Consider the following 27,360-nt stretch of genomic DNA (forward strand, 5'->3'; position numbering starts at 1 on the left):
AATTCACCATTAGCAGATCTGCAGCATAATCACAACTGAGAGGGGAGATGACAGAGATTTATAAAAATCATGAGTGGGGTGGTGGAATGGGTTAATAGGAAATGATTAATTACTCTAACAGAAGTGGACACTCCATGAAACTAAGCAGCAGCAGATCATTTAACACAAATCAGAGAAAGTATTTTTCACTCAACATATAATCAAGCTGTGCAATTTGTTGCCAGAGGATATGGGGAAGGCATCTAGCATACGTAGGTCTGAAAGCGATTTGGTCAAATTTCAGGAGGAATAGTCCATAATCAAATATTAGCCAGGCAGATTTGGGGAAAAGACCACTTATCCCCAGAAATGAGCAACAAGGGAAGGATCTGCTGTTTGGGATGTGCTGGGTACTTTCTGGTGACCCAGACTGACCGCTGGGCTCAGTGGACCCTTGATCTGACCACGCAAATCCTTATTCCTTTCATCTTGCTTTCTTAATTAAGGGCAGTGCCAGAAAGACTTCAGCTGTCACCTGTCCCATTTAAAACCTGCAACCCCCAATCATGCTCCCTGCTCCCAGCACAGGAGGTGTTCTGGGGTAGGAGTGAGGTGCATTAGTAGATCTATGAATATGAATGAGATTTCAGCATGAGAATAACAGGGCAGGAGTAAGATGCACTGGCAATATAATGTGTGTGTGGTATGGGATCTCATTACTGGTATGGCAAAGGGTGATTCAGGGTAGGAATGTGGTACACTGCAAAACTGTGTGTGTAGGGGGAGTTTCTATGTATTGGACTAGCAATAAATACTACAAAGCAGGAGTGAGGTACACTAGCAAAGCTGGTGTAGGCTCTCATGGGCCGAACGCTCAACACCGGTGGCACAAGAGGTGATTAGCACCAGCGTTAAATTAGTGCAGAATGCTCAGAGGGTTCTAGTGCTGGAGGGAGCATGCGCACCAAAAATTAGTGCAATTATAATCAATCCTATGCAAACTGAGATCCATAGATATTCCTGCAAATGCTTGGAAACAGCGAACAAACCAAACCCTGGCCCTTACTGATGGAAAGTTAAGACCAACCCAGAGCTAGCGTTAGGTTTCCAGCAGAATAGGGTTTTCAGGGAATAGGAGGCTGAAGGCTTGCTCCAGATCAGCTTTGGGAGAAATGAGCTTTCCACAAGACCTAGCTTAAAAGATCTTTTGTTAGCAGCCAGCAGGTAGAAACGCCTGCAGATTCACTCACTGCGTTCTCCCTGACCCCCTCACCGCAGGCACTTTGCTTTGCTGTCAGATCATCAGTCATGGTCACTAAAAAGAAACTTGGGGAAAGTTCATTTACAATTTTTGAGTGTTCTCTTGTCTTATCTGGATAGAATTGTCCCAGAAGATGCCGGTAACCGCCTTCCCCCCTGGTTATGCATTGGACTCTCTGCTTCCCAGTTTGACTGGGCATAAGCACAAGAGCTTTGCTTACCGTTCAGCTCATATGCCCAGGCACGTTCCTCCCCCTTAACTTCCCAATGCTCAACGCTAACAGCGTGCATATAATTTGCAAACTATTAGTGTTGCACATTGGGAAGTTTTTTATTGGGTGCTGTTCCGCACTGTGCTGGAGTTCGGCCCATCAATACTAAAATAATATACAAGTGGGCGGGCAGGAGTGAGGTGCACTAGCAGACCTTGTGTATGGATCTCAGTACTAGAACATTAGAGGGTGGTAGAAGCAGGAGTATCTATCTATCTATCTATCAACTTTATTTACTGTAATCAATAGTCCAACACAGCATTTACATGCCTTTATCACAGAGAAAGCTGAGGATCTGATCCTTTTCTTCTTATATTTTGATTCCCCAATTACATAGGGTCCCACCCTCCAGCTCCTAACACCTTCCCTATCCCACTCACTAAGAGTCACATCCGGATATCTGGTATTTAATCTACGTGGAAAGAAAAAAAAGAAAACAGTCGTGTTACGATAATTTGTAGCTTGAAACAAACAAAATGCAACTCCTTTTTATGTATAATTTAGTGAAAACACAGAGAGGCTTCCAGCTGCACAGTAATTACAATTTCCTACTGAGGGGTTGACTCTGAGGGAGGGATAATTAGAAGTCAGACACTCAGACCTTATCCCACATACTCCCTCCCAGCTATTAAACTGCTACACACACAGATCCTCCCTGTCCTTCCTCCATGGGTGGGGGTATCTCCAAGGAGCACACTTCTGTAATGAGGGAAGATTTGGGAGTCTCTTCATTTAAAAGAGAAGGTTCACAAATTTCTTTCCAAATTAATTGTTAACCCTTTCTCTTCCTCTTATGACTACAATATCAATTATAATCAACAAAATACCAATAAAATGACACTCCCAAATTGCAATTCCGGAAAAGCAACAAAGGTGTCACACTCTGATGACATCATTGTGTGAGCAAATTCTGGCAATGTAATGACAAAGAAGGCAAGCCTTACACATTAAGACGGAAAATTCACAAAAGTCTGAATGCTGAGGAAGATGGACAGGACACAGGACACCATGCTAAGGCCTCTGGAGCTTAACCTTCAGCAAAGGAAAAGGTAGCGTTACCTGCTGTATAAGTGCAGGTGAGTAGCCCCTCCCTCATATCTCAGGAGTTCCACTCCTTGTGGCCCCCATTGGGAGGCTGGCTGCTGTAATCACTCTGTTACATTACTCTTATGAGCAGTGGTATAGCAAACATTAGAATAAACTAAACTGCTTGTTTCCAGGACTATACCGTGGCTATGGCACTCTATCCTCACCTGGGCAACTGTTGCTATACATCCAGCTCATTCGCCCAATACTGCAACTAGACTAGGAGGCAGGAAGGGTTCCCCACTTAGCTGGCCTTGTGCAATCAGGCTGCCTCCCCTATCTCTCTGACAGAGATATTCTCATGGGGTCAGTGTTTCACACATCGCCTGAAAAAAATCTCACTGACTGGGATAGTGAAACTCATTCTTCAGGATGAACTACTCCTGGCATCGCCAATGTTATGATGTCAGCAGCTCAGCGACATATTTGTGTTCTTGTAGTCAGAGTTGTTGGTTTGTCATGGAGACCATGATATTTGGAATTTTCCAAGGTTATTCATGATGTTTTCATCTTCTGATTAGTATTACCTTTTTTGCATCTAGATATTTTCCATCTCCGCTGGGATTTTTGAAACTGTGATTTCTGTTTCATTTCCAATTATTTTTTAGCAGTTCTACTGCTGTCAGTATTCTGACTCGTATAAGCCTCTAAATTGTTTTTTACCTATGTTATATTTACCATTTAGGCAATTAAAAAAAAAGTAGTGCAAAACTCCCATTACTTTGAAGTGATGATGGAGTTCTATTAAATGTATTGATTGTAAAAGGAGCTGTTGCACCGACAGCTCCAGAATCCACAGGCCTCCATTTATTCACAGAACAGAGAACCGGTGCTCCACAGGAGATAAAGAATAATTCATCTCTGGGCCTGTTCAGTCTTTGCTCTGTCCTGTTGAGGCTGCCCAACCTAGGGGTGCCAAATTATGACAGTGACATAGGCAAGCAATGGAATGGGGTGAGCCACTGGTGCCATGGTTGCCTCAATAGTTTACCTCAACTATCCCTGGACAGTGGAGTGGTTTAGTGTTTCCTTAGTTTGGGGGCAGTCATCCTGCAGAACAGACCACCAGCTCACTTAACAATGTGGCCTTGGTGCTAAAAACCCTGCAAACAGTCAGTACAGTGTTCCCATTAGGGACCACATTGGATTGCTTGTAATTCCTTCTCTAGTTTTTTTCTTTGGCAAGAGTTGAAGAAAGTTGTCCTGAATCTAAATATGACAAAGTGTATGTTCCAACAAAAGGGGGGGCCACATAGGGTGTGGAGGGAGGGAAGACGAGAGGGGGGGGGGGGAAGAATCCAGGGGCAATCCGACAGAACTCAGGTTTATAGACTGGAAACCTGGGTTTGAGGTTGATTTCATAGTCCACTTATACACTTAGGGCAACTGGACTGGACCCTGCTGCAGGTGGTTTAGTCGGTCAAGGAAGGCATATATAGGGCATTGATCGTCACCAAAGCCTTGGACTATAAACAATACAGGATCAATTGGGCCTCTTCCCTGAACAATATTGAAGAAAGTTTAGAAAAAGGGAATTTCAGAAGGGGAAAGGGCCAAGGGTGGTAATCCAAAACCTTGTAGACTGGGCTACCCGAGCAGCAAACTTCAGAGGACATAGTAAAATTGATTGTTTTGGAACAATTCTTAACCATTCTGCCCTCCCCAGATAAAGTTTGGGTAGCTTGGCAAGGACCAAAGATAAAAGAGGAGGTCACAACCTTGGCTAAGCATTACCTAGAAGCTGAAGGAACTGGGAATGGGAAACAGGGGGAATATTCCCCTACAAAAAGCTTTTCCCCCTGTGAGGCCCAGAGACTCATTGAAATCATCCAGGGAAGAAAAGGAAAAACCCCCAGAAGGGAAACGAGGGGTAGCTCTCAGAGATATAGGAAACAGTCAGTGGGAACCCATGAATGGTGCCTCATCAGGAAATCCGACCCCCCCTTTAAGGTGTTTTACTTATGGAGAGGAAGGACATTTTAAGAGGGACAGTCCATTAATGGAGTGTTTATCCACTGGCATGAGCACTGGCCCTCCCCAAACAGAGGGGAGATTGTATCAGGACTTAAAAAGAGGGGTGTGGGTGGCTAGGATGGACTTAGTAGCCCTCCTGGATACTGGTAGTAATAAGTCACTGATGTCTGAGCTCCTCGCTAAAAAGATAGGTACTGGAAGAAGGAAACATTTAGTGGGATGGTGGAAGTCTGGTGCGACCATAAGGATATAAAATGGGAGCTCTATTTTGAAACTGGGATAACCTGGGAGGAGAAAACTCAACCCTTAAAGGTGGCAGTAGTAGAGAGGCTACCCTTTCCTTTAATATTAAGTTGGGACTGGATGGGGATGAAGGAAGTGCTAGTCGCTAAGGAGGGTTGCGTGTCCACCCAGGCAAAAGACTATTCCATGGATGAAGCAGAAAAGTTCCAGTTAGGCAGCATATTTCCATTTCCAGATCAAGAAGTGATAAGGAACTCGGGACAGAGTAAGAAACCGAAAGCTCTTAAGAGATTGGATGTGGAAGGGGCTGGAGCAGAGAAGGGATCCCTCACTTCAAGCTTACTGGGTAAAAAAACAGAGAGTTTGCAGACTGAGGAGAGCACATATCCAACTTATAAAAAAGTTAAAAACATCCTATACAGGGTAGATGAACACATTCCCAAGGGGGAACAATAACAGGTTATTGTCAGGTTCTCAAGGATAGTCTGGAATCGTGAGCCCTTGGGCTGCTGACGAGGAGCGGCAGCAGCAGGCAAAACCCTCCAACCAGGACTGAACCAACAGGACTGGAGTAGAAGCTGTAGGCAGGCCAGCCAGGAATCAGGAAACACAAGCAGGATTCAGGAACTAGCGTGACTGGAACAGGACTTCACCTGTGCTTGAGCGCCGTTCCCTAGGGGTTGATCCCCTAGGTGCAGGCAGCCGGCAGGACTTACTGGACTGAGTGGGGAGAAACAAGCTAGACGATACAGGGTCTCAAACAGACAGAATACAGACACAACCTTGGCTAGAACAAGATTCAAGGTACAGGGTCTCAAACAGACAAGAATACAGACACAAGCTTGGCTAGAACAGGATTCAAAAAACAGGGTCTCAAACAGGCAAGATACAAGGTTCACAAACAGAAGGGGAAGGAAGCCAAAAGCAGACAGGGAAGGAGAAAACAGGACAGGATTCAGGAGACTCCAAACAAGCTAGGAACACAGGACTAAGACTAGGAATATTGACAAGAAACAAGGCAAAGCAAGACAGGCAGAAGTGCAAAATGCACACAAACCTCAACCTTTGGCGTTGCAAAGGCCAAGCAGAAAGTTTCCAGGGTGGTTAATAAAGCCCATCAGCAAGCTGAGGGCTCAACTGCAGGAATCTCAAGGCAGCTAAGGGTGAGGCTAGCTGCCAAACTTCAAAACCAGTCTGGATGGCTAGAATATCTGGACCGGACGCGAAAGAAAGTCTGGAAAGTGTAGGGAGGACAGCAAGACAGTCTATGGCAGCCACCGGTTCTGGCCACCAGAGGGCGAGGTGAGCACAGCCAAGGAAAACAGTCACAATCATGACAGTTATAGTCCTTTCAATTTTTAGAAAACCCCTGTTGTCACTGGCACATTCCCATCCATTAGAAGGACACTTAGCCAAAGCAGGGACCATAGATAGACTGGTTGCTCAGTTCTTTCGGCAGAGTATATATCAGGATGTGAGGGAATACTGCCTGTCAAAAGGGTGCCGCATAAGGTGCCTGAAAAAAAGTCCCCTGTCATTCCTCTGCCCATTATGGAGCAACCACTAGATAGGTAGCTATAGATACTGTTGGACTCTTAGACCTGAGCTCCAGTGGAAACCAATACCTCCTGGTCATGGTGGATTATGCCACCAGATACCCTTGGGTGGTTCCAATGAGAAAAATCTCAGCCCAAGGTATAGCTCAAGAATTGCTGGAGATTTTATGCCATGGGGTTTCCTCATTAAATGTTGACTGCTAGAGGGACCAACTTATTGTCCTAAACCTTAGAGGGGGTGTTTAAATTTTTTGGAATAAAGCATATGAAAACTGCAGCCTATCACCCACAGACAGACAGGCTTGTAGAATGATTTAATCAAAGCTTGATTTGTATGGTGAAAGAAATGTTTAGGAGAGGCAATCAAAGATTGGGATATGGAAATCCCCTATATCCTGTTTGCTTTCCGAAAGGTAGCCCAAGCGTCCTTGGGATTCTCCCCCTTTGAACTCATGTTTGGGCGGCAACCCAGAAATTTTGCTAGAGGTGATAAAAGAAGCCTGAGTGGGGTAAGAAAAGAAGGTTACCCCAATACCTGAGTATGTCCAAGACATGAGAAGGAAATTAGTGAGGATAGAAAGTAGCCAGAAAGAACCTAGAACAAGATCAGGAATGTCAAAAGGTATATTGTGACTGATAAGTTAAGTCCAGGAATGCTAAAAGGTATATTATGATCTCCGGGACAGATGTGCCCCAGTCATTGGCTCTTCCCTAAGTCCCCAACAGAGGCAAGCTATAGAGACCCTGTGGAGGAGTTCAGGACATCCTTAATCCCCTTCCGGGGGGAAACTCATGTACTTACCCATTCCAGTCATACAGAGCCAGGGAGGATTGTTCAGCAGAGACTCTACGGGTCCTGATGCTAGGCGGCAGAAAATTATTAGACAGGTACAGGAGATGCTGGACCTAGGAGTAATAGAAGAATCTAACAGTCCCTGGTCCAGTCCAGTAGTTCTTGTGCCTAAATCGGACGGATCCCACATTGACTTTAGGAAGGTTAATGCTATATCTAGATTCTATGCCTACCCCATGCCCCGCATTGACGAATTGCTAGATAAGTTGGGGCGAGCCCAATATCTGACCACCCTTGATCTTACTAAAGGATATTGGCAATTCCTTTGGCCAAAGAAGCCAAACTGAAAACGACCTTTAGGATGCCTTTTGGCTTGAATGGGGCGGCTGCATGCTGCCAACAATTGGCGGACCATATTCTGCGGTGGCATCAGGATTACGCCACTGCCTACATGGATGACGTGGAGGGGCATAATCAAACGGGAACAACCATCTCTAAGGGCACCCATCTCTAAGGATGTCCTGGCGAAGGGGCGGGGAAACCTATATTATCGAAACAAGATGGGCGTCCATCTTTCATTTCAATAATATGGTCGGGGACACCCAAATCCCAATATTTAGGTTGACCTTAGAGATGGTCGTCCTTAGAGATGGTCGTCCCCAGTTTTCGGCAATAATGGAAACCGAGGACGCCCATCTCAGAAACGACCAAATCCAAGCCATTTGGTCGTGGGAGGAGTCAGCATTCGTAGTGCACTGGTCCCCCTCACATGCCAGGACACCAACTGGGCACCCTAGGGGGCACTGCAGTGGACTTCAGAAATTGTTCCCAGGTGCATAGCTCCCTTACCTTGGGTGCTGAGCCCCCCCAAAACCCACTCCCCATAACTGTACAACACTACCATAGCCCTAAGGGGTGAAGGGGGGCACCTACATGTGGGTACAGTGGGTTTCGGGTGGGTTTTGAAGGGCTCCCATTTACCACCACAAGTGTAACAGGTAGGGGGGGATGGGCCTGGGTCCGCCTGGCTGAACTGCACTGCACCCACTGAAACTGCTCCACGGACCTGCATACTGCTGTTAGGGAGCTGGGTATGACATTTGAGGCTGGCAAAAAATGTTTAAGTTTTTTTTTTAGGGTGGGAGGGAGTTGGTGACCACTGGGGGAGTAAGGGGTGGTCATCCCCGATTCCCTCCAGTGGTCATCTGGTCAGTTCGGGCACCTTTTTGAGGCTTGGTCATGACAAAAAATGGACCAGGTAAAGTGCTCATCAGGGACGCTCTTCTTTTTTCCATTATCGGCTGAGGACGCCCATCTGTTAAGCACACCCCAGTCCCGCCTTCGCTACTCCTCCAACACGCCCCCGGGAACTTTGGTCGTCCCCGCGACGGAAAGCAGTTGAGGGCGCCCAAAATCAGCTTTTGATTATGCTGATTTGGGCGACCCTGAGAGAAGGACACCCATCTTCCGATTTGTGTCGGAAGATGGGCGCCCTTCTCTTTCGAAAATAAGCCTGATAGTGATTTTTAGCACTGATTGGGAATCCCATTTGCTCTGGGTGGGGCCAGTGTTAGAATCCTTGAGGAAAGCAGGCCTGACCTTAAATCCAAAGAAGTGTGAGTTTGCTAGTAGGGAAGTGAAATACTTGGGGTACCGAGTGGGGGGTGGGGTCATCTAACCTCTGACAGATAAGGTGCAGGGTATCAGGGATTTCCCCCTACCCGCCAACAAAAAGCAATTGCGTAGCTTTCTAGGGCTCATAGAATATTATAGAATATAGGATATTATAGGAATGGATCCTCAGGAGCTTAGTCAAGATCAGGAGGCGGGGCTGGTGGTAGGGAGGCAGGGATAGTGCTGGGAAGACTTATACGGTCTGTGCCAGAGCCGGTGGTGGGAAGCGGGACTGGTGGTTGGGAGGCAGGGATAGTGCTGGGCGGACTTGTACGGTCTGTGCCAGAGCCGGTGGTTGGGAGGCGAGGATAGAGCTGAGCAGACTTATACGGTCTGTGCCAGAGCCAGTGGTTGGGAGGCGGGGCTAGTGCTGGGCAGACTTATACGGTCTGTGCCCTGAAGAGCACAGGTACAAATCAAAGTAGGGTATACACAAAAGTAGCACATATGAGTTATCTTGTTGGGCAGGACTGGATGGACCGTGCAGGTCTTTTCTGCCGTCATCTACTATGTTACTATGTTATAGAAATTTCGAGCTCCCTGACGGACATGCTAAAGAAGGCCCACCCCAATACCCTGGTATGGGGAGAGAAAGGGAAACAGGATTTTAACACCCTTCAAAATTCCTTATGTAAGGAACCCGTTTTGAAAGGGGTGGATTTTGGGAAACCCTTTCTCTTACAGACAGATGCCTCCAAAATGGGGCTGGGGGCAGTCTTATCCCAGGAGTTTGGGCAGGACGAACACCCGGTCTTGTTTCTAAGTAAAAAGTGAACACCTGCAGAACAACACTATGCAGGAATAGAGAAGGAGTGCTTAGCTGTTAAGTGGGCAATGGAAGCCTTGAAGTACTATTTGCAGGGCCGTCCTTTTACCCTTGTTACAGATCATGCCCCTCTGAAATGGCTGCAGCAGATGTGAAGGCACAACAGCCGCCTTACTAGATGGTATCTAGCCCTACAGGCCTTTTCTTTTACCGTACAGCACCGGGCAGGGAGACTCCATGGGAATGCGGATGCCCTATGGCGAATTGCAGACTCTTCAGAAAAGCCTCTGTGGGCATCCGAGAGTCGCAATTTCTTGAGGGAGGGGGTATGTGACAAGGCAAGCCCCAGAGATCACCCCGTGAAGCAGTTGTGCCCAGAACTACGGATCCCAGAAGTCCTTGCAAAAAGGAGAGAGGAGAGTAGTCCTGAAAAGAGTGAAGGACTCCAGCCCCAGTGGGGGAGCCAGGGCTTGAGGCAGAGTGAGCCTGTTACTCTCTTCCCCACTAGGGGGAGAGGCAAAGTTGAAGCTCAGTTTTCCTGGCTTCGCCATCAGTATATAATTCCCCCCAGTTGTGGGAAGGGGGAAGCTGAGTTCCTGGAGGCTCTCAGTCCCCAGGAGAGAGGGGATACGAGGAGAGAGGGAGATTCCATGGAGTATGTGGAGGAAGGAAGGAGCCTGCCACTAGAGCTGCCCAAGGGAGAGGAATCAGCTACCATGAAGTGGGAGGATTCAAAGGTTGCCCTGCCCAGCCCATGAAGGCAGTGGAGGAGGCCCACACCGGAGGTGGTACTGAGAGATGGGAGAAACTGCCAACCCTGCGCCTCACAGGGTTTCCTCAGGACTGTGTAAAAGGCAGGTGATAGGTGATATTGGGGGCTGTGCAAAGACTGTAAATGAAGAGTTTCTGCTTTATTGGACTATAGTAAAAGTATGCTGGACTCTGACTAAACCCTTCGGAAGGAGGGGGAACTGAGCGGGTGCTAAAGGGATTTTGGAACCTGGATTGTACCTTTTTCTTTTCTTTCCTTTTGAAGATGATCATATAAGGACTGTATCTTTATTCCTTTGGAAGACTTTGTTAGGCAGGCTGAAACCTTTTGTTTTGAAGAAGATGTTATGATTTTGGCTGGGAAATTGCTGGGATAATAAAAGGATTTTGGCCCTGAGTTCCTGTATCCACAGAATTCTGTCTCAGGCTCCGAGCCGACTGGCCCACCCCAGTGGAGGAAGTGGACCCCCTTTACACACTGAAAAAAAAACTGGCAGTCAAATGCTATTACCTACAGGAAGACATTTCACACTAGTAACAGATCATGCACCCCTAAAGTGGTTAAGTCAGATGAAAAACAATAACCCATGACTTATTCGCTGGTACTTAACTCTCCAAGCATATGACTTTAGTGTAACACATAGAGCTGGGAAAGCTGACTTCCTATCTAGGGAAGGAGGTGGTGTTAGGAAAGAGAATCCAACCTCAATAGTGGGACTAATAGTTCCAAAGCAAAAGGGGGAGGTGTGTGGTGTATATATCCTGTCAGAGGGAGGTTTGGGGGAAGGAAGGACCCCAGAGGAGATCAAACAGGAATCAGGCTTGTCAACTGGAAACCTGAGTTTGAGGTTGGTCTCATAGAACACTTGTACACTTAGGGCAACTGGACTTGCCCTACTACTGGTGGTTGTAGTCCGTTATGGAAGGATCTGCAGGAGGTGGTGGGTGGGGGGGGGGGGGGGGGGGGGGGGGGGGAGCTATCCCTTAAGGATTCCCATTAGTACAATTCTCTGAACACTGGGAGCAAGCCAAGAACACCCAACCAGTGAACTGTGAACTGGAGAGATATTTGCATATAGAAAGTGAACTGTGAACATTGTTTTATAAGAAAACCCTAAAGGGGAGAAAGGGACCCTGTTAGGCCCTGGAAGGAGGCAGGGGGTGGAATGCCTGTCTGTCTCAGGACTCTAGAGGACAAAATACTATTGATTGGTGGGGAGCAAGGTAAGGACTCACAGCAACTGTACAGGAGGAACTAAATAAAACAGCTGAGCCTAAGGAAGTTGGAGACTGATCCCTCTCTTTTGTAAGGAGAGATGATTCTGTCTTGGAGATTGAGGTCAGAGGGGAGAAGTGATCCTTGAGAACAAAGGAGCCAAATCAAGGAGGATCATGGATTGATTTCTGGTTGGAGAAGAAAGGCTGGAGAACAACAACTGACAATAAACCTTACAACGAAAGAACAATTTTGTCATAGCACTAAGAATTTTTTACTTTGTGGACTGTTTTATTGATTCTGCGTTTCTTTTTTCATATTTTTCTGACAGCAAATCCAGACTTTACCTTGTCATGCTTCCAGATGCAATCATATAAAGTGCTATTTAACCCTTTCAGGCATCCCTGCAACCAGAGATGAGGGCATCTGATCTCAGCAAAGATATGATATGATAGAAATATGATAGACATTGAAATACCTCTGTGGCATAAATGCATGGGAGGCAGGCCTCTTTCAGTTGAAAGGGAGCTCTGGAATGAGGAGGCATAGGATGAAGGTGAAAGAGGATGGACTAATGAGTAATCTAAGGAAATACTTCTTAATGGAAAGGGTGGCAGATGCATGGAATAGACTACCAGTAGAAGCATGGGACAAACACAGAAGGTTTCTAAGGGAGTGGAAGGAATAGTAAAGATTAGTAGATAGTATGGATGGGCAGACTGGATAGGCCTTATGGTCTTTATCTGCCATAATTTTCTATTTCCTTGTTTTTTCACTTTTTCAAGGAGCTAAAAAGGATCAGTATCTTATCTACTCTTTCCTGTTAAGACAGCAAAGTTCAAGCTCTCTCTGGGAGATTTAAAGAGCACTTAGGAGTGCTGGATCATCAGGTCCATGCCTAGGGTCTCTGGTGCCCCCCTGCAGACTATCGGTTGGCGCCCCCCCCCCCCAGCAGAGCAGGAACAGAAGGGAGCAGGCAAGTAAGCCGGACCTCAGGAAAAAATAGCACTGTATGTATCCCTCATTGATAAGTCTCTGACTCTAAAGCTTAGCAATTTCATTAAAGCAAAATGTATTTTCACATATCACATCCTATCCAAGGAGAATGTTTTATATATGTCACCCGTCTGTGGTAAAACTTCACACAGTATCAAAATACCTCTAATATGTAGTCGTGCCAGCCGAGGAAACTAACTGTGCTCAGCTCACAAGAGACAGAGTGAACATAAAATAAAACTTCATCCTTAAAAGATAATATCGGATGAATGCATGAAGGTGAATATGAATTCCTGTGAATGGAATCAGTTTGATTTACAATAAATCCAGATACTACTCCCTCATATATATAACAAAAAATTATTTAAGTGGAATGGAATTATTTGACTGTACTGGTAAACAGAAAGAAATACTCTATTGCATTCTAATCTCCTTTGCACCAAAGGATATAATTCAGATCAAACATTTATCTCTGATCAACTATCTCAGATCAAATATTTAATTCAGATCAAATATTAAGGTTTCCTTGCTTACAGTCACTTAAATCTACCTAGCCTTTATATAGCTTATAGGATTTAAACACTCTTAAACTGAAATTCACCCTTTTCTATTCTTCATAAACTTCAAGTAATCCTGAAATATTCAGATCCTTTTCTCACTAGAGAAACTTCAATCGCCACCAATCTCTTTTCACTTATATTTTCTCATTTACCACAATCAGGCACTCTTTTATAACTTCAGTCAACAAACACAGGAAGTCACAGCTGGATGTCTCTCTTGGCAAAGGACAGCTCCCTCTCACTCTGTTCACTTCCCGGGCAGATTTCTTAACAGAAGCTGATCATCCAATCAGAGAGCTCTATTTGAATGCAGATTAACATACAGACACTCATGGGAATGTTTAGTGAAAAAACACCGGACTAATTTGCATATGATTTAAACAAATCTGAGCATATGACAACCAAGTACAGACTCCCAGCACCTGAATTCTGCAATTAGATTTAAGGCAAATACTTTTAAAACTTATTTTTAGCACTTTTAAAATTTCAGGTTCTCTTTAATTTGAATGCTGTTTCAAGCTCTGAAACTCACCCTGACTGAGGAGCTAGCCCCAAACTGCAGCATAAATAGCAATCTGGTTGTATTTTCAGTAACTTGAAGAGCGTGCCTGCCTCAATTAATACTGCGCCTTTGCATGAAAAGGGGAGGGCAGCGGAGATAGGAGAATCACAAGTTCAGGTGAAAGATTTTGCAAGTGAGCAGATGGACGGCAGCAGGGCAGTGGCGCCCCTCGAAGGCAAGCGCCCCCCTGCCCCCTGCGGCGCTTACCTCGCTTACTGCATCAGCACGGCTCTGTGGATCATGTTACATCAGGTTTTCCATACAAAGATAAGCACAATGACAGCTTCACTTAATCCCTGATGTATATTCTTTAGGGACTGTCTTCTATACACACACACACACAAACAAAAACAAAAGATGCCTGTTACCTCTGTACTGTTGAGATCACACTGATGGGTGCCTGTGAACCACCCTCTGCTGCTGTCACACTGATTAATATCCAGGGCCTGTAAGTTCACATCCAGTCTCATCACACCCCTAGAACAACAAAGTGTTAGATAAATGCATACACAATCACATGCGCCCTGAGATGATCATGCTCACCCTACATAGCTGTCCTCTAAACTAGTGTTTCTCAAGCCAGTCCTGAAGTACCCCCTTGTCTAAGAACAACAAGAAGAGAGTCCAAATCTCCTGCAAAAAATGCCAAATGCACAAAAACAACAAAACAAGCTGAAGAAACCCAAAAGGGACCAGTCTGAAACAACAGATGGTAAGAGCACCAAAAAAGTTTATTGGGACCCTACACGGTCCGTGTTTCGGCCAAAAAGGCCTTCTTCAGGGATCTTCAAATTGACGTATACAGATGTTCTTCCAAAATATATACGCTCCAAAATATATACGCATAGACATTGGAGCCTGTAAAAAAGACTCTAATGTCTATGCTCCGTTCGGATAGCACCAGCGTTTATATCTTCTCACTTCATGAGTATTTTGGAGGAACATCTGTATACATCAATTTGAAGAAGGTCTTTTTGGCCGAAACACGGACCGTGTAGGTCCCAATAAACCTTTTTAGTGCTCTTACCATCTGTTGTTTCAGTCTGGTCCCTTTTGGGTTTCTTCCGCTTGTTTTGTTGTTTTTGTACCCCCTTGTCTAACAGTTCTCACCTTAGTCCTCAGGGCACATAGCCAGTCTGATTCTCAGAATGTCCACAATAAATATGTATGAAAGAGTATTGTGGAACGTGAGTGATGCTAGAAGCCTGAATTGCTAGAGGACTGTAGCCCATATAAGCTCATAGGATTCACTTGCTGCTGAATATGAGCAATGCTAGAAGCCTGAGTTGCTGGAGGAGCTTTGGAGTCCTTTGGCACTTCTGTGACATCTTGTACAGGCATTGCAGCCCATATAAGACAGTAGTCCTTGTGGAATGTGGCCATAGGTGTGCATCCAAAGGGATGGGACCTAAGGGTAGGTTGTGCCCCTTAGAGTACCGAGGCACATTCATGAATTGTCATTGAAGTGATTGTGAGGAGCATTGCTGTGTATCGGGTTTTTTTTAAATATTTTTAACTGTATGTTTCTCCTATAGCATGGTGGGTAAGAGGAAAATTAAAAGCAAGAATTCTGTGGTTTCCTCACCAATAATATCTGACCCTGTGGACAAACATATCATTTTAGATCCAGGAGGTATGGGAATACCTTCCAGCTCTCCCATGGAATGAGCCTTCCTAAGTTCAGTTGAATGATCCCAACCCCTATTCAAATTTTGTGTGCCTCATCTACTGTTTCTGCCAGATTATCTTTTGCTAATGAGAATGCTGTTGGACTAAGTCCTGGGGCAGCAACATCATCAGACATAAGGATTCCATTCCTTACTCCATTTCATTTTCCAGATGACACTGTTACAGGAGGAGGTTACTTCTAAGGAAATTTCTTTATTAGATATCAGGAAGGTGTTTTCCTGTACTAGTTGATGCTCCAGGGAACAGTTGCTCATAAGTACATAAGTATTGCCATACTGGGACAGACCAAAGGTCCATCAAGCCCAGCATCCTGTTTCCAACAGTGGCCAATCCAGATCACAAATACCTGGCAAGATCCCCCCCAAAAAGTACAAAACATTTTATGCTGCTTATCCCAGAAATATTTTCCCCAAGTCCAATTTAATAATGGTTTATGGACTTTTCCTTTAGGAAGCCATCCAAACCTTTTAAAAACTCTGCTAAGCTAACCGCCTTTACCACATTTTCTGGCAATGAATTCCAGAGTTCAATTACACGTTGAGTGAAGAAAACTTTTCTCCGATTCGTTTTAAATTTACTACTTTGTAGCTTCATCGCATGCCCCCTAGTCCTAGTATTTTTGGAACGCGTAAACAGAGGCTTCACTTCTACCCATTCCACTCCACTCATTATTTTATAGACCTCTATCATATCTCCCCTCAGCCGTCTTTTCTCCAAGCTGAAGAGCCCCAGCCGCTTTAGCCTTTCCTCATAGGGAAGTCGCCCCATCCCCTTTATCATTTTCATCGCCCTTCTCTGCACCTGTCTAGTTCCACTATAGCTTTTTTGAGATGTGGCAACCAGAATTGAACACAAAATTCAAGGTGCTGTCGTACCATGAAGCGATACAAAGGCATTATAACATCCTCATTTTTGTTTTCCATTCCTTTCCTAATAATACCTAACATTCTATTTGCTTTCTTAGCCGTCACAGCACACTAAGCAGAAGGTTTCAACGTATCATCAACGACGACACCTAGATCCCTTTCTTGGTCGGTGACTCCTAACGTGGAACCTTGCATGACGTAGCTGTAATTCGGGTTTCTCTTTCCCACATACATCACTTTGCACTTGCTCACATTAAACATCATCTGCCATTGTCATGTCCCCTACTTCAACGCAAGCGGCGTCCTTGGGCTGCGCAGGGTCCTGTCAACACGCACACTTGACTGGCACAGCCCTGAGCCACGTGTGTGTAGTTCTTCTCTGGCTGCAGGCTCCTTGATTGCTTTGCTTCCACCCACCTGGGTCTGCTCTTCCTCTGCCTGGCTTCCTTTGCTTCTCTCCTATTGGTCTTCGGGTTCCTCCTTCCCCTGCTCTTGTCCTATGGCTGTGCCCCTTCTCCCTGCTGATGTCAGATGCCAGCACTTTATCAGCTGAGCTCTCCCTAGACTCCTTGCTTCGGCTTCTACTTTGGTAGGTGTTACTTGCTCAGTAGTGTGCTTCTCCTCTACTTTGTTCTTTGTTGCTGACTCTGCCTGTACCTGGATTACTCTCGTGTCTGCTGCCAGCCTACTGACTCTGCCTGTACCTGGATTACTCTTGTGTCTGCTGCCTGCCTACTGACCTTGCCTGTACCTGGATTACTCTCATATCTGCTGCCTGCCTACTGACTCTGCCTGTATCTGGATCACTCTCTTTCCTGCTGCCTGTCTGGCCATCACGATCATCACCCCGCTTCCTGCTCCATCTCGTAAGTCCTGCAGGCTGCCCGCACCTAGGAGCTCAACCTCTGGGGAATGGTGGTCAGCACAGGTGAAACCCGGGGTTGTCTGGCCGCCAAGCAGAACCTGGTCTGAGTACCAGGCTCGGCAGCGCTCTACTTGGTACAAGAACTCACAGGTCTGACAGCCAGTTAGACACCCAGTCTCCAAGTCTTGTAAGGTCCTCTTGTAATTTTTCACAATCCTCCCACGATTTAACTACTTTGAATAACTTTGTGTCGTCAGCAAATTTAATTACCTCACTAGTTATCCCCATCTCTAGGTCATTTATAAATATGTTAAAAAGCAGCAGTACCAGCACAGACCCCTGGGGAACGCCACTAACTACCCTTCTCCATTGAGAATACTGACCATTTAACCCTACTCTCTGTTTTCTATCTTTTAACCAGTTTTTAATCCACAATAGGACACTACCTCCTATCCCATGACTCTCCAATTTCCTCTGGAGTCTTTCATGAGGTACTTTGTCAAAAGCCTGAAAATCCAGATACACAATATAAACCGGCTCACCTTTATCCACATGTTTGTTCACCCCTTCAAAGAAATGTAGTAGATTGGTGAGGCAAGATTTCCCTTCACTAAATCCATGTTGGCTTTGTCTCATTAATATGCTCTGTAATTTTGTTCTTTATAATAGTCTCTACCATTTTGACCGGCACCGACGTAAGACTCACCGGTCTATAATTTCCAGGATCTCCCCTGGAACCTTTTTTACAAATCGGCGTTACATTGGCCACCCTCCAATTTTCCTGCTCAGCTACATAAGAACATATAAATAGCCATATTGGGTCAGACCAATGATCCATCTAGCCCAGAATCCTGTTTCCAACAGTGGCCAATCCAGGTAACAAGTACCTGGCAGAACCCCAAGTAGTTTCTCCTCTTAGGGTTTCTGCTTGTTCTTCAGCACAGTGCCATTGCAGTATTAGCTAATTATTGGGTCGCTGATTTTTTATTTTATTGTATAATCACATACAAAAGTGATTAAAATTGAAATAAATAATAAAAATTCAATAATTAATTTTTTTAAATGTTGGTTCAGTATAGGAGGCAAATTATTAACACATATGATATGCTGCAGATCTGGAATAGCTTAGCGCTATAGGAGATCGCATAGCCTATTTGATTTGCTTTATGATGCCTCTTACTTGACCTTTTCTAGTCAAGCCACTTTGGGCTCTTTGGTAATTTAAAAAAATGTTTTGTTTCTCACCACTTTATATGTTATAATTTTTGTAGAATTTGTTAAAGTTTGCTCACTCCCTTTGCTGTTCCAATTTATTATGAGGAGTGATAGTTGTTCCCTTTGCTTTTTTTTTTTTTGTTAGAAACCCAATTAGTAGCAACATTCCATGCTATGAATCCTGGGGCAAACAGTGGCTTCTCCCATGTCCATCTCAATAACAGACTATGGACTTTTCCTCCAGGAACTTGTCCAAACCTTTTTTAAACCTAGATATGCTGACTGCTATTATCACATCCTCTGGCAGCAAGTTCTAGAGCTTAAGTATTTGAGTGAAAAAATATTTCCTACTATTTGTTTTAAAATTATTTCCATGTAATTTCATTGAGTGCCCCCTGGTCTTTGGTCTTTATACTTTTTGCAAGAGTGAAAAATCAATTAACTTTTACCCATTCTACACCACTCAGGATTTTGTAGACTTCAATCATATCCCTCCTCAGTCATCTCCTTTCCAAGCTGAAAAGCCCTAACCTCTTTAGCCTTTCCTTTTATGGGAGGAGTTCCATCTCCTTTATCATTTTGGTCGCTTTTTTTTAACCTTTTCTAATTCTGCTATATCGTTTTTGAGATATGGCAACCAGAATTGAACCCAATACTGAGGTTTTACCGTGGAGTGATACAGAGGCATTATAATATTCTTGATCATATTTTGCATCTCTTTCCTAATATTTCCTAGCATCCTGTTTGCTTTTTTGTCCGCTGCTGTACACTGGGCAGAAGATTTCAACATATTGTCTTCAACAGATCTTTTCTTGAGTGCTGACTCCTAAGGTGAACCCTAACATCAGGTAACTATAATTCAGATTATTCTTCCCATGTGCTTCACTTTGCAATAGTCCGCATTAAATTTCATCTGCCATTTGGATGCTCAGTCTTCTGGTTTCTAAGGTCTTTCTGCAATTTTTCACAATCCACATGTGATTTGACAACATTGAACAGTCTTGTGTCATCTGCAAATTTAATCACCTCACTCATCGCTCCGATTTCCAGATCATTTATAAATATGTTAAATAGCAACAGTCCCAGTACAGATCCCTGCAGCACTCCACTATTCACCCTCCTCCATTGAAAATAAATGGCCATTTAACCCTACCCTCTGTTTTCTGTCCAGTAACCAATTCCTAATCCACACAAGGACATTGCCTCCTATCCCATGACTTTTCAATTTTCTCAGGAGTCTCTCTTGAGGAACTTTGTACATTTTCTAAAGAAACAGTAGATAAAGTAGGAGAATTGGATCTCAAATTGATTGCTGTTTATAAATGCATCACTGGGATGGAACCTCAGGTTACTGGACTTCAATCTGCTAAAGTCATTGTGATTAAGGATAGTCTCAATATACATTTTAAATTAGAAGCTTGAGAGAATATTTCCTGAGCTAGGAACTTGAGGTTTCTACATTTTCCTTCTACACACTTGTGGTCCCTGGAAATTCTATTGACCATGTATTTAAAAGATGTATTGAAGGCCCCTCATGCTGACCAAATTACAGTTTCTAAGGGGACAATATTTAGCTGGCAGCATTCATCAGTGTTTTGCTGATCACCACCAGTTTTATTCCCAGATATTCAATGCTGGGCCATGTCTGGGCACTGGCATTGAATATCCGGGCATATACAGGTGGCTAAAACATAGCTGGTTAAATGTGATGTTCAGCAATTAACTGATTACGATGAAATGCTTAAAGATAGCACTGTGTTTTATGCGGTTTTATTTATGCAGTTAACTTGACTTATGCCGGTTAAGGGCTGAATATTAGCACTTAACCGGCTAAGTACTGACTTGACTCCTGGTACTCCCACAAAGTAGCCAATTTCTGTTCAGGTGCTAACCAGGCATGTTCAGCGGCACTATCCAGGTCAATGCCGATGAATAAGCCCGGTTAGCCATGGGACAAGTGATTTAAATGGCCAGGAGCCATTTCTGGCTGTTTAAATCACTTTGATTATCGACCCCTAACTGTTATGTGTCTAGCTTTGATTTAACAACATCTTTTAGAGGATTCTCAAGATTTGATTACTGACAGGCCAACCTTTTGGTGACATCTGTAATGTTTTAAAAGCTTATTTCTGTAATAAGAATTGTATTTTGTGGTATGAAATCACAGATTTTTCCTGATATTGCTCTTGCAACATAGTTGAGAAGGAAGGCCTTTGCTAGCCTCAGTGTCACTAGTGTCAGCATTAGGGTCTTCTTTTTATATTAAATTTCTTCTGAAGGGAATCAGTATGTTTTTGTGATCCCATTACAGTTAGAAACTTTCTTGCCTGCAAGAAGTAAAGGGGATTATGAACTGTTCTATTTGTATAGTGAGCTAATCATTTGGAAAGAGTGCATTGCTTCCTGATTTATATTTCCTTGTGTTGTTGCTTGTGATTCATTTGCTCACCTTCCATTTATGGGGGGCTAGTGGTATTATAATGCAGCATATTTAATTATTGTTCTTTATTTGTTCTTGGTATATTGTAATGCCTCTTCCTTGTATTATCATTTGATTAAAAATAAAAGAAGAAGAAAGAAAGAGTTGCATGCACTACCAACATTGACAGAAATCTCTCCCATTGCTATCCATTATGGATAGCCTGAAAACCCGACTAATAAGATATGGCCCATGGATGGTGTTGAGAACTCTTGCCCTTGCCAGTCTGATTTTCAGGATATCCACACTGAATATACATCAGATAGATCTGCATACATTGCCTCTGTTGTATGCAAATATAACTCATGCATATTCATTTCAGATAGAAAGCCAAACTAAAGAGGACAGGCTTGAGAAACAATGCTCTAAACAGCCCTCTCCACTACCAAAGAACTGCCCATATCCCAGCACACACAAAGCAGGTAAGAATTGATAGCAGATACATCAGATCAGGAGGTATAAATCGGAATCTGGAATATGACTGGGCTAACAAAAGTGAGGGGTTTTGTTTGGTTGGTTTTGGTGCTGCCCTGTGACATCACACTTCCCTTCTATCCACACAACGCAATATTTATTATCTGCTGCAGATTCATCTTTAATGGGAGGAGTAGCCTAATAGTTCAGTGGCCAGGGAACCAGGTTTAATTCCCACTGCAGCTCCTTGTGACCTGGGCAAGTCACTCACTTAACCCTCTATTGCCCCAGGTACAAAAAAGATTGTGGGTCCACTAGGGACAGAAAAAGTACCTGTATATAATAATATGTAAACCGCTTTGATTGTACCATGGGAAGGCAGTATATAAAATCCCTTCCTTTTCCCTAAATTGACACTATCTCATCTCTTCTATTTAGTGTGAAAAGTGTCAGATGAAGACAGGCTTGATTTCAAAACCAACAAGGGTGTATGTCAGTTGCAAAATTTCCTACACTGAGCCACAGACATAAATATGAGTTAGAATTTATTTTTTTGTTACATTTGTACCACACGCTGTCCCACTCATGGCAGGCTCAATGCAGCTTACATGGGGCAATGGAGGGTTAAGTGACTTGCCCAGAGTCACAAGGAGCTGCCTGTGCCTGAAGTGGGAATTGAACTCAGTTCCTCAGGACCAAAGACCACCACCCTAACCATTAGGCCAAGAACAGAGAATTTCACTGATATATGGGCAAATGCCTGGGACAGGGAAGCAGTGAGTGCGTGCTAAGTGCTGGGTCAGTTATATAGGCACTTGCACTCAGCCTCAGGAAGGAAGCACTATGACACCTGTTGGAAAGTAACCTAGCAGTTACAGCAGTAGGCTGACAACCAAGGAAGCCAGGCTTCAAATCCTGCTCCTTTTGATCTTGGACAAGTCACTTAACCCTCCATTGCCCCACATACAATATTAGACTGTAAACCCTCTGGTAACTGGGAAATACCTTCTGTACCTGAATGTAACTTGCTTTGAGCTATTACTGAAAAAGTACAAGCTAAAGCCAAAGAAATAAATATACAATACCAGAGAGAACTATGGCCTATTATCTGGCTGGAAAAAGCATACAGTTATGCTAGGCCATTGTTGAGGAGGGGGCAATTTCAGTCACAGGTATACTGAATGAAATGTGCCTTAGCTGGGCCCCATTACCATTAATGGTGGTGTAAGGTGGTGACTGGTCTGGGAGATAGAGGGGGTGCAACAGTTGGCTCCAGAAAGTACACTCCCATGTTCTAATGCTGTCTGCTGAGCAGATTTAAAGCTTATCATCTGCTCAGTTTGTTGTTGTTCTCATGGCAGCCGCCTCTGACATTGAGGCATCTGTAACAGTTGTTATTCTCCAGTGATATACGTATTGACACCTAGGCAGAGGGCAGAAAGGAGGAGAAAAAGAACTAAGGAAGAAAAGGAGGGAAAGGGACAGCAAATAAAGCATATTAAAAAAGGCAACAAAAAGGATTGGGTTAGCCAGAGCTTCAGAGAGATCACAAGCACTCCACAGACGCTGACATCCTTGTACTCAGATCTTCAGAGAGAGTACAGTTCATCATGGTTCCTCCACATCAATTGATGCCCTTACTCCCAGAGCTTCAGAGAGAACACAACCTCATCAGCACCAATCCTCCACAAATATAGACACCTTTACACCAAGAGCTGTGTGCACATAGGTCCTCCACAAACTCTGACCCCTTATACCTGACATAAGACATAAGCATCGCTATGCTGGGACAGACCAAGGGTCCATCGAGCCCAGCACCCTATCTCCGACAGCGGCCAAAAGAACAAGCATTTCATCCCGCTTCAGAGAGAGCACAGAACCCATCACAGGTCCTCCACAGACTCTGACTCTCGTACAAACAGAACTTCAGAGAAAGCATAGCCCATCCTGGATCCTCCACATGCCCTTACACACAGACCTCCAAAAAGAACACAGCCCATCACAGGTCCTTCATAAACACTGACACTACTACAACAGAGCTTCATAGAAACACGACGGCAGATCAGGGCCAAGTGGCCCATTCAGTCTGCTCTTCCTCAGTAACCACTAACAACTCCTTTTCCTAAGGGATCCCATGTGCCTGTCCCACGCTTTCTTAAATTCAGAGAGATCACTGGTCCTCTATAGACGTTGACACTCTTACAGAGAGAGGCTTCAGAGACAGCACAGGACCCTTCAAAGGTCCTCCACAGAAACTGACAGACAGAACTTCATCGAGAGCATAGGACTCATCACAGGTCCTCCACAGAAACTAGCAAAACTTCAGAGAGAGCACAACCTACCACAGGTCCTCCATAAACACTTTTACTCTTACAAACAGAGCTTCAGAGAGAATACAGGGCCCATCACAGGTTCTCCAAAGACACTTACACTCTTACAGAAAGAGCTTCAGAGAAGCTCAGCCCATTATGGATCCTCCAGAGACACAAATGCCCTTACACACAGACCTCCAAAAAGAGCACAGCTCCTCTGCAGACTCTAACCCCTTATACCCACAGCTTTTAAGAAAGCATAGCCTATGACAGGTCCTCCACAGACACTGCCACCCTTACACCCAGAGTTTGAGAAAGAATATAGCCCAGCACTAGTCCTCCACAAATACAGGTGGTCTTAGACCCAGACCTTCTGAGAGAGCACAGCCCATCACTAGTCCTCTACAAACACTGACACGCTTACACCCAGAGCATCAAAGAGAACATAGCCGAGCATGGACGCCTTTACACTCAGACCTCTAGAGAGAGTACAGCCCCTCACAGCTCCTTCACAAATCCTGACTCCTTAAACCAAAATCTTCAGAGAAAGCATAGCCTAGCACAGGTCCTTCACCAATACCCTTACACCCAGCTTCAGCAAGAGCACACAGCTCTTCCTGACACATTTATTCCAAGGTTTTAGAAATAGCACAGCATCTTAATATAGTCAGACTGCCTTCCACCCAAAGCTTCAGGGAAAGAACAGTCCCTCAGTGTTTCTCCACAGACACTGATGCCATAATACCAAAAGATTTGGGTTCCTGTGGTCCCTCCACTGACATTGATGCCCTTACAGCCAAAGCTTCAGACCAGAGACAAGGTGAAAATAGGGATCATGGCTGGTTTTGCAAGAAGAGTTTTTTTTTAATGTTTGTTTGTGAGAATATATGAAAAGGTAAGTGCGGTATTAAGCCATTCACTTTTATAGCTGTATTGTTATGTATTTATTCTGTCACATGCCACCAAGAATTTTTATTAGAACTGGTTTCTCTTAGAAATGTTTGTAAATAAATAAATAAATAACATCATTAGTCTTTGTTTACAACTTCCTATTGGTTTCCTTAAGTTTCCTGGTATGCAGGTACTCACTGGGTTCTATAAGGAGGGTAAAGTTGCTGTGCACTTAAACTAATATCAGGTACCGATTCCATATGAGATTCTGCAAAAAGACATTTGGCACATTGGATTCTCTATCAGTGCTACAGATACTTACACAAGTACATTTTTAATAAGAGACCAAATTCTAAAATGGCCTTGGTACCTTTAATTCTGCACAGAATAAGGCAATTTTCAAACACAAGGTTCCCACATACAACAAGTTTTAAAATCAGGTTATGTGGATTAGTGTAAGAGCCTACATTTATGTGAAGTAAAACAAAGATGCAAGTTTTGGCATTTTACCTGGCAAACACACATACTTTTTGAAAATACGCAGCTCCAGAATGCCCCCTCCCCCCCCCCTCACCAACTATACTTCTTTTTTGAAGCCAGGTTTGTGAACATCATGAAAGTCTGAGTGTACTTTTACACAGCTGAAAATCTACTTACTCGCATAAGGATGACTTTTGCAGGTTAACTCTATTTTTACCCACATAACAGATGACAAAGGGGCTGAAGTACTAAGCTTTTTTCCTATATAGAGAAAATGATAACAAACCATTCATGCATCTGACTCTCTCTTTGAAAATGTACCTTATGCTGTGTAGACAGCGAGCATGGAATGGAGGAGCTGTCTGAATGGAAACTGAGTTTATACATGGCACTGATATATATATATATATATATATATATATATATATATATATATATATATATATATATAGACACTGTAAAAAGAGAATTATATAAATATGGTACACATAAATACTTTGGCTCAGATATGTTACTTCTAAATAGCTTGCTTACTTGAATTCGGGGCTCAAATCCGGCTTCAGTCCATAAAATGCAGCTGAGAGGGTCACCATCCAGCTGGGCACAAATTTATTATCTCTACACTCCAGGAAGGGGGTCGACCATTTAATATGGCTGCTGTCTATGACGTAACTGTCTCCCTTGTTCCATTTGGGGGTGTCTAGGCTCTTCAGGTCATTGCTAAGAATGGTCTTGTGCAAAGATGGAGCAGTCTGAAATTTCAGGCTGGTGAACCACTCATTGTCCCAGCTTAGGTTTCTCAGTCTGTCTGAAGCCATGGAGACTTCCTGTAAGAGGATCTCATTTGATTCCTTGATAGCCTGAAGAATCAGCTGAGGTTTAGAGGACATAGGATGAGCATCAAAGGTCAACAATGCCCTATAGATTTTGGAGTCTCCTTCGATGCTGCTCCTTACTAAGGCGTGGTACCACTCCACATCCTCTCTCAAACTGGACTCCCTGATGTCACTGGTTTGGAAGATCATGTTCAGAAAGTTGGCGGCCTGCACCAAGGTGTCCATTGCTCCACGAACAAAATAGTGAAAGGATTCCACAGGCCCGTCTTCAAGGTCCCACAGCTCAAATCTCTGAGAGCAGTTGGCCTGGACAAGATTTGGTACATCCCCTGAATTCAGAAAAGCCATAGCAGCTTCCGAGCCTTCTGGGTCCATCCAATCCAGCTCAGGTGATGGAAAAGAAGTGGAAGAAGAGAGGGGTGGGGTGTCTTTAGTCTTCAATATTCTGGTCCTGGGAAGTGGTCTCTGGCGCTGTAAGATCCCAGATCCATACAGAAGTTCCATCTGGAAGCACCACAGTAAATTCCAAAGCAAAACCTCCATATCTTGAGATGGTCCTGGATCTGAAGCCCCCACCAATTACAGATCATTCCAACTGTAACCTGCCCACTTCTACTTTGTGGAAAGCTATTTGCTCAAAACTCCAAGTTTTGTGTGATGGGAAGTTCTGCAGATCCATGAACCTTAAGGGAATTCTGAGCAAAACAAATCATGAGAGATGTCCATAAAAGAAGCAGCCTCCGGGACTTTGTTTCAGCCCCTGAAATACATCCTCTGCAGTGCTCTGTGATTTGCAGACTTCTCTCTGTCTTGCTCTCTCTCTTTTCTCTTTGCTGTTTTTCCTGTCTTGCTGCTGTTGCAGACGGCATCTGTTGGCACTGCCCTCTTTTCCCTATTCGTTCTATGCATGGCTTTAATGCCAGGGTTTTTAATCTCAGTGCACACACACACTCATTAATTCTCTAAATGGAGAAATACACACAGGGATGTACAGATTGAAAGATAGCAGAGGCAAAGGGAGAGAAGAGACATGATAGTAAATGCTGCTTCTCTCGCTCTCCATCAGTTCCATTATGAGATAGGACTGCCAGTGATGTAAGCAAATCCTGGATGGGGCTCCATGGCAACAAGAGGCTGCAAACCTTCTCTGAGCCTCCCCCATTCACCTGCTTTCTCACCATCATGATGCACACATGTAGGGTCAGCACTGGATGCTCACACAACAATGGCAAATGTCATTAACACTTTCAGCCCAGCACCCTGAACCTCCCACACCCCTCCCTGTCTCGCATGATGGACTCATTGTTAGATGATTTTTGACATGAACATGTTCAAGACTGCCTTTAGCAGAACAGCAGAGTGCTCCTCTGTCACCTGACTTCATTCATACCTGCAACATGTTCATTATAGCTGATACAGGACCTTCAGAGAGAAGCAGAAAGGAGGGGAGGGAGGCTAAATAAAGGGACAGACCCAGACGCATTCATTCATATCTGCTTCATGATCTGCATTTCAGCTCTAGAGACATATAAAAATATATTAAATGCCAATCTTTACTGCTTAGGGATTTGATAGGAGGAGATGGGCCTCAGAAGCATAAGGGCA

At 44.2% G+C, this 27,360-nt stretch overlaps 1 protein-coding gene across 1 annotated transcript in view; it reads right to left on the reverse strand.

Moving 5' to 3' along the window:
• The window catches only part of GPR179 (G protein-coupled receptor 179), a 57,531-nt gene extending 31,233 nt beyond the window's left edge, over positions 1-26,298 (reverse strand). The window contains exons 1-2 of the mRNA XM_030220467.1: positions 25,454-26,298; positions 14,077-14,185 (exon numbers count right to left, since the gene is read on the reverse strand). Coding sequence (XP_030076327.1) covers positions 14,077-14,185; positions 25,454-26,298 — 954 coding nt within the window. The remainder of the gene's footprint in view (positions 1-14,076; positions 14,186-25,453) is intronic.
• Between the last annotated feature and the right edge of the window lie 1,062 nt (positions 26,299-27,360).

Source organism: Microcaecilia unicolor, chromosome 12 (genome assembly GCF_901765095.1).
Source record: "Microcaecilia unicolor chromosome 12, aMicUni1.1, whole genome shotgun sequence".
Classification (NCBI taxonomy): domain Eukaryota; kingdom Metazoa; phylum Chordata; class Amphibia; order Gymnophiona; family Siphonopidae; genus Microcaecilia; species Microcaecilia unicolor.